Consider the following 13,226-nt stretch of genomic DNA (forward strand, 5'->3'; position numbering starts at 1 on the left):
TCTCTCTGCACTCCCAGTTTCTTCACCCTCTGTCCTCTCCCTACACCTGCTCCCCCTCAAACTCACTTCCTTTCATCTGATCTGTTTTTCCTTGCCAGTCCCCACACTCCCCCCATCCCTCCTCCCATCCTATTCCTGCTTCCCCTGCCCACTCACCTCATTACTTTGTTGAGTGTCACGTTGGGTTGCTGTAGCCCTAAACTAAATGACAATCATGCAAGGAGGACCATTTCTTTTTTAAGGTTAGCACATTTTTTTACAAGTATTCGCTAATTCGAAATGCACTGGAGGGGGTAATAGATTCAGACTGCAACTTTACAATTAGATAAACAGTCAGTTTGGCTATAGCATCTCAAAATGCTGTAACAACTCAAAATGCCACTCACAGTTCCCCACAATATGTGCACATTTCATGGTTCCATGGGGGGAGGTGTACCTTTGTATTTTTCTTCAAACCTGTGACTTGCTCCATGGTTTGCAGGAACATCTAAGCCTTCCCATGGTGTAGTGGCTAAGAGCGGTAGTTTGGAGCGGTGGAGACTGATCTGGAGAACCAGGTTTGATTCCCCTCTCTTTCACATGAGTGACGGGGGCTAATCTGGTGAACTGGATTTGTTTCCCCACTCCTACACACGAAGCCAGCTGGGTGACCTTGGGCAAGTTACAGCCCTGTTAGAGCTCTCTCAGCCTCACCTACCTCACAGGCTGTCTGGTGTGGGGAGGGGAAGGGAAGGTGATTGTAAGCCTTAAGTGGTAGAGAAAGTTGGCATATAAAAACCAACTCTTCTTCTTCTTCTACAGATAAAGCACAAATGGGGAGGGAGAGTAGCCATGATGCTAGGTCCCCCTTCCCCAACTTCATGTTACAGGATATTTTATTGTAAACACACCTAGTTTGAGCTCCAACATCCTTTTTTGCAGGCATAACTTTTATCTTCTGATGCAAGATGACCTCCTCTTGACATATCTATCTTCAATTTTTAACCAAGTCTTTCCTTTTGTTATTTTGCTACTTTTGCTTTACTAATGATGATGGTATGTATGTGCCTAATCTCTATGAAGGCTTCCATACGTGTGTGTGTGTGTGTGTGTGAAGTGCCATCAAATCACAGCCCATTTATGGCACCTCCATAAGGTTTTCAGGGCAAGAGACATACAAAGGTGGATTGACATTGCTTGCCTCTGTATAGCAACCCTGGACTTTCTTAGTAGTCTCCCATCCAAGTACTAACCAGGGCCAACCCTGCTTAGCTTCCCGGATCTGATGATACCAGGCTAGTTTGGGCCATCCATTCACGACAGACTTCCATATACCTTCCTATTAAAATTAACACTTTGAGTTCCAAAACTAGTACTCCCAAAACTTATATTCCAGAAATGTTGCTCTTTTCCTCTCTCTCTTTAGTGTCCATCCTCCTATGAAGGATCTGGAGGGAACTGAATCATCAGACAGAAACTACTGGAATACAAAAGGAGATGATCCAGGGCAAAGGGCCAGTTTTAGAAATTATCATATGGCTAGGACATGGTGTAGGTCACCAGCAGGGGGAGCCCTCAGATCAGCTGCAGAACTTCCTCAAGTACCAGGGCAACACAAAAGCCAACACTTGAAAAGAAGTGGAGGTGAAAGAGGATTTTTACAAACTTCAGCATGAATCTGTGCCAATTTCATTTGTGAAAATCAGGCAAGGAGAACATTTTTAGTATTCACTGTAGCACATCTTTTTACAAGCCTTCACTAATTCAAAATGCAACGAGGAGGAAAAAAGTAGAATCAGCCTATTACTTAAAACGTTCAAAAGCCATCAGCAATATAGAGTTGCTAAACAAAGTTATGAAGTACAAATAAAGTTGAGTAAAACTCTGAATATGCCAGGCAGGCATTCAATTAGTATCAATGCCCTTGAAGCCTTAGCTTCAATTACAGGAGAACCATCAGGAAACATGCAGGGGAGAGATTTGTATGCAAGCTGTCAGCTGGACCAGCCCAGGCTGTCGGCAGTCCCAAGGGTCTGCTGTTGTGTACTCTTGCATTTCTAATAGAACTGAAATTATCAGGAGCTCTCACTTTGCTCAGCAAAGATGTCAAAAGGGACAGATACACCTCTGAAAACAATATTACTTCTACAGCTCAGCAACGAGACAGAACAAACCCCTGTATTGTTAGGAGTCCAAACTCTGAGAATGACATGTTGCTGCAGATATAATTCTGACCTTTTTGCTTTGTAAGAAGTTTCAAAAACGTCCCTTTTAAACTATGTCACAGCAGGCAGTTTTATCAAAGGCTGCAATACTTCTATATTAAGAGTGCCACCCTAAGCAGAGTTATACAAGTGAATGTGGCACTGGACAACCTTATATGAAAAAGGAGGAGGAGGATGAAGAAGAAAAATTGGTTTTTATATGCCAACTTTCTCCACCACTTAAGGAAGAATCAAACAGCCTTACAATCACATTCTCTTCTCCTCCCCACAACAGGCATCCTGTGATGTGGGTAAGGCTGAGAGAATGTGACTAGCCCAAGGTCACCCAGCTAGCTTCATGTGGAGGAGTGGGGAAACCAAACCGGTTCACCAGATTAGAGTCCGTCACTCGTGTGGAGGAGTGCGAAATCAAACCCGGTTCTCCAAATTAGAATCCACCGCTCCGAACCACCACTCTTAACCACCATACCATGCTGGCTCTCATACACATGGTGTGTGTGTGGGGGGGGAAATACACTACACTTTTACTTTAAGGTATGTGTTTCCCTCTAGAGAGATCTGCTGTATATTAAATGGCACAGAATTGCTCTTAGTTTTACGGCAATTAAAACACAAAGTAAAAACAGATGTGCATTAAACTCCCAATGCTATGAATGCCCATTGTGCTCCTTCAGATGTAGATAGAGCTGTGCATCTTACTGGTATATGCTACAGCCACCATCTGGCCACTCCTCAGCTATCCCCTCCTTTTGCTGGGAAATGAAAGATCCCACAACCAGTTGCCTGAGACAGGCCACTTGTGACTCAGGCGATTGGCTGGTGGGGCACCTCATTTCTCAACAGGAGGGGGGAGTGGAGGGGGTGGCAGTGACAGAGTGACCTATCAACAGCTGTAACATATACCGGTGTTTCATTAACTTATAATGTACGGTCACATGCACATAAAAAAGAAAGCCCAGAGGGCCTTCACTGTGCTGTGAGCCTCTTTTTAATGTTCATGTTTTCCTCTACAGCTTCAGAATATGAAAACTTTTCTTTTCACTTTATTGTGCCGGTGATCTGATACAAACTGTGTTTTGAGTTTGACACTGAAGACTGTTAATGTTGCAAAGAAGGAAAACCAGAATTAACATTTCCCTTGGTAATCTTTGGGCCTTTCTTTATGTGAAGTAATGATATGTAAATTTTGAACCAAACCGGCCCATTTCTTTACATTTTCTCTGTGGGGTGGATATGTTATTCAACATTTACTACACACATCATTCTATATCCAGTCCCCCACTTTGCACACTAGGGCACCATCCAATCAAGAAAAGGAAGAAGAAGAGTTGGTTTTTATATGCTGACTTTCTCTACCACTTATGAGAGAATCAAACTGGCTGACAATCACCTTCCCTTCCCCTCCCCACAACAGACACCCTGTGGGTGGGGCTGAGAGAGAGCAACTAGCCCAAGGTCACCCAGCTGGCTTCGTGTGTAGGAGTGGGAAAACAAATCCAATTCACCAGATTAGGGTCCGCCGCTCATGTGGAGGAGTGGGGAATCAAACCCGGTTCTCCAGATCAGACTCCACCTCTCCAAACCACTGCTCTTAACCACGACAGCACACTGGCTCTCCATAAACTTTATCCCACCTAATTACAACTTTATCCCACCTAATTACAGTCCTTACTTCTGTGATGACTCGTCACCCTATTCTTAAAGTTCTGGTGCTCTGATTTTCATGTGCTTTCCAGGCTGATTTCTTGGTGGGGGCCCATTCACAGTGAGGGCCAATGGCTCACTGCTTTTACACATGGATCCCAGAGAGAAATCTGCTCATTAGGAAATAGCCACCTGAATGACTACCTCTTTCCTTACCACCTACCAGTACATCACCTCTGCCTTTACCTTTGCCCTGTCTTTCTCATTTGGACCTCTGAATATGCATGATGTCGCTTCTGTATACTGTACAGAACCTGGCACACTGCTGGTACAGAATGCAGGTTCAGAAATACTGAGAATGGGAGTGAGGCAGTCAGCAATATATTCAAACAATGTGATGCTTTGGCAGGATCAGCAACTGAGAAAAATGTCATTATAGCGGAAGGCCAGCCGCTGTTCGGTGATGTAACCATGCTCACCTGGGTCTGGCACCAGTAAATTCACATCATAAAAAGCTAAAAAGAGCTTTATTAGAGAAAATTAGAAAAAAGATACTAAAACAAGGCCTACAGTTCAGTGATGACAGGATACATAGAAAAATAACAAAGTTAACTTGCTGACTACTTACTGAAGTCCTAATACAGCGTACAGTTGAGGCGTAAAGTTTCCAGAGCTTAATACAAGTGCCTTTCTAGCAGCAAGGAGGGGGAAGGAAGAAGCTATTCTTCTCATTAGCTACTCTTATGAATAAAGCTGGCTCTAACCTCCTGAGCCCCCTCAACCAATCATAGGGCTGTCTTCATGGAAGCTTCCAGGGAATGAGTGAACTGCCCCCTTCCTAAGTGAAATTCTCAGCTGAAGCGCATGTTCCAATTAAGCCTGCCTAGGAGCATGTCCTTGAGAGAGACTGTTACATGGGACTGCAGTCTGTACCTGCGAGAGGCAGAAACTAATTCGGGCTGGAAAATTCCTCCAAGATGGATACCCTCTTGACAGTAATGTATAAAATATAAGGTCATCATTCTTCCCTCAAGCCCCAAATTAACCACTCACCTTTTCATTTGCACCAGAGATCTAAAGAATGGTGGGCAAAGATAGACTTCATTAGGCAGACTTCCTTAATTGCAGTAAATTTCCTTCCACTCACACTGCTCAGAACAGAGGTTCCGCATGGAACTATATTCTGCACATGTTATCATGTGACTGTAGACTATCACTTTGATCCTATACTTAGCTTCTGCATCACTGGCAGAGGTGGTTCTCCACTGTGGAGCACATTCTTTCTGTGCTAGGTGCCTTCTGCTCATCCAAGACCAGCTCCTTTCAATGAGCAGAAAGTGCCTAGCACCAGAATAATAACCTAATCAGCGGAGGACCAGTTTCACACTAGAGAGCAGCACACGCTGAAGAAAAGTATCCAAGCCTTGCAAAAGAGAATGGGACCAACCCATATCATTCATCTGCCTCCTTTTCTGTTTAAAAGCTTGCAAACAGTAACTCACCAGTGGTAGGAATCCCTATCAAATGACAACCAAATAAAAGCTTTTGTAAGCTAAAAAAGAGTCCATCCTTTGTTGCTGATGTGCAAATGACTAACATAAGCTGGTGTATGCAATCACCACGTAAACATTTTGGGAGCTAATATGTTTTGTTGACATATTTGTTCTATTTGTTAAACAGCACCAGAATTGGTTCTCGTAGGTTATCTGGGCTGTGTAACCGTGGTCTTGGTATTTTCTTTCCTGACGTTCACCAGCAGCTGTGGCCGGCATCTTCAGAGGAGAAAGAAAATACCAAAACCACAGTTACACAGCCCGGATAACCTACGAGAACCAATGAACGCTGACTGTGAAAGCCTTCGACAATATTTTGAGCACCAGAATCTTTAGACCCTTAAGACAGCAAGATATCAGCCTGACACAAAGCAAAGACTATCTGTGTTAAACACTAGATGGGATCAGTCACATATTTCCTGCACTGTCAAAATTCGTGACCAGACATTTTCATCCATCAAAAGAAAATATTGTTTTCAATAACTTCCCTTCTGCTTTCTGAAGAATTAAAAAAAACCTGAAGAGCATTTTTTTTAATCCAATACTGAACAAAAAATAAAAATACCTGACAGGAGGGGCATGAGGTCCAGCTGTATGAATGCTATTCCATGTTTCCTCGCATATGCTTGTGCACTAGAATCTTTAGGGGATGTTTTACGAGATCCAGGTCTCTTTTCTGCAGGAACGTGAAGGCTTTTTCGTCTACCTTTGTTTTCTGGAAATTGAACGGTTACTAGAAAAAAAAAGATTTTTTTCAAAAAACCTTGCAAAGGTAACTGAAATTTATCTAATCCCAAATAATATCGTTTAAACGTGTTTAAGAGAGCAACTGTTTGATCTTCTAGAGAGCCATATGATTACCATCTGGCCAATATTCTGGAAAGCATTTGGGATACAGAGGCACCAACCCATCCCAGCTAGAGGGGATGCATCCCTACCAGATTACCCAACACATGTGAATTAAAGGCTGTTATACATGTGTAAAGTATGTTCTTCTGCTAACTCCTATGTCTACTTGAAGAACCTCTGCCTTTGGCAATATCCTCCTCCCCACATTTCAGTAGGGAAAGAAATGAGTGTTCTTCCCTCAGTCTGTTTCTGACAAGCAAAAAAAGGGAAGATTGATCCACAAGCAAAACTATGGTCACAGATACCCAGACAGAGCATTTACTCTTCTCGCAGGAGTTTAGACCAGGCCTCAGACACATCTTTTCTCATGATGAGACAGCTTTTAGAGAACATTGGAACTATTTGCCTGGAATAATGGAACGCTGTCTCAGATAGCGGAGTGGCTCCAACAATTGGAGGGGGAATAGTTTAAGGAGCTTCCCATTTGTAAAGGTACCCCAAAAAGTAAACATTAACTTTGTCTTCCAAACATAATTCTGTAGTTGCTAAGGGAGAAGAAAATTATTCAGGAGTGTAGCAATACTGTTCACCCAAGACATAAAGATAGGGTAACTAGAACAATTGAACTTTGTATTTATCCACTGTCTTTGAAGACCATGAGATTCATTAACTCCAACACCTTCCCCTCTGTCTGACCAGTGGAGCAAGACTCACAAGCTACATGGGTTTGAATCTTTCTAAATTATCTTCATAAATATTTTTCATTAGTCTAACAATATGCGATTTGTGTTTGTGTGGGTTAATTATTATTATTCGTCACCCATGACTGATAATGGGGTTGAATGTACAGTCTGAGAGGAAGGCAACATGTCCATTTTGGTCTATCATGGTTACTGAAGCCTCACAACAACAGCTGTACAAATTATAAGAGCAAAAGGGATGAATGAAGCATCATTGCAACTATAACAGATCTATACCAAGACCATGGTCACACAACCCGGATAACCTACAAGAACCAATGAACTCTGCCCGTGAAAGCCTTTGACAATATTTTTATAACAGATCTAATTTGAAAATAAGAAAGATGTTATTTTTCCTTTCACCTTAAGTCAGGGCAGTATAAAAATCAAGGACCACATCATTCCAGTCTTGTTCCATCTACAGAGGCTCCCAGTTTGCTTCCAGGCCCAATTCAAGGCCTATATGGCTTGGGACTAGCACACCTTAAGGACTGCCTTCTCCCATATGAACCTACCCAACCACTCCAGTCATCTTCATAGGCCTTACTTCGGAGTGTACGCACCACCTGAGGCAAGACAGGTGGCAACCCGAGATAGGGCCTTCTCAGTTTTGGCACCCGAACTTTGGAACTCCCTCATCAGGGAGATTTGTCTGTATCCTTCTGTCACTGTCTTCCAGCAGCAAGTGAAGACTTTTTTTGTTTCATTTGACATACCCCCCCCCCCCAGTAAACTCTTATTGGGCCTCCTTCCTGGTTGTGTTTTTTTTTCCATTATTGTATTGTCAAATATTGTATATAAAAAACTGTTTTAATGTTCTCAAGTGTTTAATGATTTGACATTCTCCACCTTGAGAACTGTTTCTGGGTAGAAAGGCAGCACATAAAGGTTTTCAATAAACATCTCCAATCACACCGTGCAACTCTCCATTTTTATCAGTTACAGAAATCAGCATCCCAACAATCTCTGCTTTAATTTCTCTTTTCGAGTGTTTCTAGCACTTACTATCGGGCAGCATCTCATGAAATATCAGCAGTGGAAGGGAGGCCAGCCAGGGGGTGAGGCTTTGGTGTTCCAAGCATTGCCTCCTTTGTGGTTCATTGTACATGTTTGTAGGAGCTGCCAAGGATTCTGGGGCTTGAAGTGAGAAACTCTGGACCAGAGATTGGGGCCTCATTTAGTGAGCTACCATAGACTGTGTGCGTGCAGACCTCAGAAACCTCTCCAGGTGCTGCAGGGGTATGCTTGCAACAGCCACTGGCAGGTGACATGAGGCTTTTGGATTGGGTAGGCCTGGCATAAATACCAAGAGACTGGCCTTCTGACTTCGTGTAGTCAATAGAGCAGTACCTCTACCGCTTGCAGTACTTCAGGCTCCAGTTACCAGCTCAAACCACCAACCTTAGGGACCCTGAACAGGAATAAATAGTGTCACCCATGCTCCCAGTCTTAATAGGAATTGATGTTTAAAAAGTCAAATGCCACGGTGCATATCTTCAACCCCCTGCATGCATCTGAATAAGCCCTCTGTACCATACCCCTACTTAGAGGCCATGATGGCCAAAATATAAGCCTAGTTCTTGAAATCTTGTAATGAGCAAAGCTTTTCTTTGGAGAAAGTGGGATTTCTTGCCTCATTTCTGTATTGCTTTACTGCCAAGGCTTTACTACCAATGTCATGGGGACAGTCACTCACAACCCTTGATACAAAATGCCAGGGAACTCATTCCATATACCAAAAGTGCTTTGTTATTTATATTAAAAGGTAAGGAGACTCAGAAGTACATGTATGGCCTAAATGAAATAAAAAGTTAATCTGTTCCTGCTAGTTTAGCTCACAAATCTGATGAATTATCACTATTCTTTTGTAAAAAGAAATGAAAAAAGAAAAATAAGTACAGCACAGTAAGCGGCTTTATGAGGAAGGAATCCAACCACGACTCAACAGGCTTAAATTATAACAAGCAAGCAAAACTCCCTATTAAGTACGTAAACGTTTATCAGGAGTGTACAGAAGAAAAGGCTCCAACTGCCTCCTCTGTAAAGGAAAGAGCCGCTTGAAGATTAAGCTGCAGTGAATGGAACTGATCCCATAAGTCATGGGTCTCCAGAGTCATGGGAAAGAGGCACTGAAGCAGAGCTACAAGACAAGCAAGGCAAGTATGGCAACGAGCAAAGCTCCTCGAGGAGGACTGTTCCTTCACGGCAGGCAGAGATGCCAGCTCCGAATCAGTATGCATGGCAGCCGGCTCCAGAGAGACCCTGATGCTCCCCTCCCTTGCTTCAAATACAGTAAAGGTCTCATCTCCCCAACAGGAAGTACACTACCACCAGCAGGCTTCAGCAGCAACTTCCAAGACAGAAACCACAAGGAAGAAATGTGTCCTTAGAGGACAGAAATTACAGCAAAAGCACACAGAAAAAAATTACACCGAATTTTGTATGATAAGATAACAAGGAAAGGTCTCCAGATTAAACCAGGTTTCATATCCATGTCACTGTTACTTACAAATGTCCTTGAAAGAAATTATATACAGTTTCAGAAGCTGCTTCTGAATTTTAAAGTTTCTAACCCTCATGTATATGTATTATTTTCTTTAGCTACATTTTAATCATATTATATATAATATATACATTTTAATCATATTTAATATGATTAAAATGTATATATTATATATAATATGATTAAAATGTAGCTAAAGAAAATAATACATATACATGAGGGTTAGAAACTTTAAAATGCGAAAGCAGAAGCAACTTCTGAAACTAGACAGGGATTCTATGTTCAGGGGCATAACTTCCCCAGCTCTATTAATGTCCCCCATTTTTAAACATCTATACAATTAATGACCCATGTTTGCCCTATAGGTCCATTGTTCCTTTCCTACTCTGGTGCTTTAAAAAGAAATCTAAAGAACTCTTAAATCTTGCATGACCAATCAAAACACTGCAGTCCAAACAGAATATGTAAATTAAGCATTATATATGCACAATTTATGCAAAAATTGTATATTGGGGGTTAGTTACAAATTTGGAACCATCTGTCACAGATTACTGATTCTGCCCTTATCAACTTGTTGGAAATAGGGTTTGGGGAACTGTATGGTAAGTCACTCAAGCCTTATCCCAAACACTAAGTCTGCAAGACTGATCATGTCTTGCAGGTTGTCGAGAGGCAATGGAATTTTGCGGGCTCTATTTGAACACGGACGACTTTGACATTTGCCTAATTAACCAAGTTTATAGATGACAAGCAATTTTGAATAGACAGCAACAGAACGGTCACCAGCAACCAAGAACTCACTCAAAGTGCACTTGTCTTTGCCCAGAGGATACAAAAGGAGCCCAGCTGTACTTCTGGTATTTTATTCCAGAATCTCGTTCATGCTGAACACAGTACACTCAGAGAGAGATCTTACCCAAAGTTACCCAGCTTATAGAGTTGAACCATGTAGTTTGCACAGGAAACACACCTACCTTCTGGACTGTAGGCCCAGACTCTATACACCCCCTAATCCCAGCTTTTCCATCCATCTATGTGAGTGGCCTAAGAAGAGGGGTAGTTCTACCTCGAGGGGTGTTTCTGGGAAGGGCCCCTCTTCCAGAATCCTCCTGTGTAACTGGCCTTCATTAAAATTAGGATTTGTTTCTACCCTCAAGAAACATTCTCTGGTAGGTCTAGTGCTACTTTTAACACTTATAGATAACCAACCTAAGGCCTTGCTGGTGTTCCTTTTAGCTCTGGGATTCTCACAGGCTCACTGAGACCTGTGCTAAGAGTCCTGCACCATATTTTTGGTTGTCCATTGCCACCTTGAGGAATTGATAAAACATCCCACATACCCACATTCCCAACTGGAACACTGAGTAAAGCTGAACAGAGGGGAGAACAAAGATGCCTGCAGTTCTGCTCTGTGAGGAAGCCTTAAATCAGAAGAGAGCCTTTAATAAACTGACCCAATATCTCTATATTGCATAAAATTCCGTCACCACTAAAGGAAACTTTAAAGTTCCTGCTGTCTTAAATATTTCAGTTTGATCATTTTTATACTCACGAGAATTTTTTTTGTCCCTCTTGGATCCTTGTTCTTCATTCTTCTTCAAATCAGACTTTGGTGAATTTGTTTGTTTAGATATTTTAGTAGAACTGTATTTCTGCTTTATTTGTTTAGCCTCCCGGAGAGTTCTTTCTCGAAGAGAAGAGGGTATGCTTCCAGAAATACTAATGAGACTATAAAAATGACAAGATTTGAAAATAAATTTATTATTCAAGATGAATGGATGGATATCATTACAAGAGGGATCCAAATACCATCTTAGACTCCATGATATAGGGCTAGTCTCTCTATCTCTGCCATACATTTTCATCCCTCAGGGTGACATCCACAGTTCCATCCCTCCCCCACTTTAACCTCACAACAACCCTACGAGTAGGGTAGGCTAAAGGAGGGTGCCTGGTCCAAGGTCATGGCAGTGTAGAGATCTGAACCCAGATCTCCTTGGTCTTAATCGAACCACTACACTACATTTTTTTTCTTAACTGGTCCCTCACATTCCATATCAACTGTTTCAAAAGCAATTTTCAAAGTGGGATAGGAGACTGATGTTCAAAGACAAAGTCTGAAGCTCCCACGGGTTCACAGAACTAATTTCTTGGGCCTTTGGATCCTGAAATTATTAATGCTACACCAAGAAATGCAACAAATATATAAGTAGCTTGCAATCTAGTTGGAAACGGATGGGAAGAAACAAGAGAAAAGGGATGAATGTCTTAGCAAGAGTAATGAGGGATGCATGAGAGAAAATGCAGTGATACGCCCTTAAACTTTGCTTTGGTTGGAGTCCAGATTATCAAAGCAATGCCTAACAGGGCCATAAACACCTGAGACTATACAAAAATTCTGAATTGCATTTGAACTCTTGGAGGAGGAAGATCACACCAAACTCAAAATAAGTTGACAGCACACATTCGCAAAACTGGCACAGACCGTTGTTACAATATTTGAACAAGACGCGGAATGTGGCTGAGCAAAGAGGAAGCAGAGTTGTGCTGTTTTCCATTGTAAAGAATATAATAAAAGAAATATGCCCATTGCTTTAGAGAGAAATTCATTTGTCATTGTGATGCTTCCCCTTTAACCTTTAAACACAAAAGCAGGCTAACCAAATTCTACACTGAAACCATACAACGATGTAACTGTACACAGATGGCTGTCATTCTCTCTCTCTTTTTTTACCTCCAGATGGGCAGGAGTTCCTGGGAATTCAAAACAGAAATAAAAACTGGCATAGGGTCAATCTCTGATCTTATATGTCCCAGGTAGTGATGGGTGGATTCCCAGTAGCATAAAATTACACTTGGGTCACTTGGGAGGGGCTGTGGCTCAGTGGCAGAGCATCTGTTTGGCGTGCAGAAGGTCCTAGGTTCAATCCCCGGCATCTCCAGTTAAAGGAAGTAGGTGATGTGAAAGACCTCTGCCTGAGACCCTGGAGAGCCGCTGCCAGTCTGAGCAGACAATACTGACTTTGATGGACCAAGAGTCTGATTCAGTATAAGGCAGCTTCAGGTGTTCAGTTAGCACCTATGAAATCTAAATTAGATTTATTAAGACTTCTAATTTGGCTCACATTTTTTGCATCTGTATGTTCTCACACTGCTCCTTAGGAATTGAAGTGTGGGAGCAGAGAAAAGTAGCCCACTGCCTGGGTACCTACGTAATGCTTTCTTTCTCTTCAGGTATATCATGAGTCACTGTCAAATCTCGCCCCATGCTCTAGCACAGTTCTCCTCATGAAAGAGGCAGCAGAAGCTCTGGCCGCATGTATAATTTCATTTACAAAAAAACTCAAATCAATTTCAGCAAGGGGGAATCGGACACTTTTATTGAGGCCAAATAAGTATTCGTCAACTCCTGCACATAAACCACTACTGTCTACTGATTTACAGTAGTCACCCAGGTACAAAAGCAGCACATAAACCTGAGATACGTCTAGTTTTTAATTGTGAACACAGTAATTTCCACCAAGAGAACTGACTCAAAAGAAGGACAAGTATTATGAATAAGGGAGATTCGTATTATATGCATGAACGTGCTGTCAAGTTGCAAACGACTTATAGCTACCCCAGCAAGCGGCTTTCAAGGTAAGTGAGAAGCAGAGGTAAGAAGCAGAAGCCATTGCCTTTCTCTGCATAATCTTCCCTGGTGGTATGCCATCCAAGTACCAACCCTACTTAG

General features: G+C 42.1%; 1 protein-coding gene across 1 annotated transcript in view; it reads right to left on the minus strand.

Moving 5' to 3' along the window:
* CFAP92 (cilia and flagella associated protein 92 (putative)) overlaps window positions 1-13,226 on the minus strand; it is a 60,123-nt gene that overhangs the window by 26,974 nt on the left and 19,923 nt on the right. Inside the window, exons 6-7 of the mRNA XM_056847086.1 lie at window positions 11,046-11,221; window positions 5,967-6,134 (exon numbers count right to left, since the gene is read on the minus strand). Of these exons, the coding sequence (XP_056703064.1) occupies window positions 5,967-6,134; window positions 11,046-11,221 (344 nt within the window). The remainder of the gene's footprint in view (window positions 1-5,966; window positions 6,135-11,045; window positions 11,222-13,226) is intronic.

This window comes from Euleptes europaea, chromosome 1 (assembly GCF_029931775.1).
Source record: "Euleptes europaea isolate rEulEur1 chromosome 1, rEulEur1.hap1, whole genome shotgun sequence".
Taxonomy (NCBI): Eukaryota; Metazoa; Chordata; class Lepidosauria; order Squamata; family Sphaerodactylidae; genus Euleptes; species Euleptes europaea.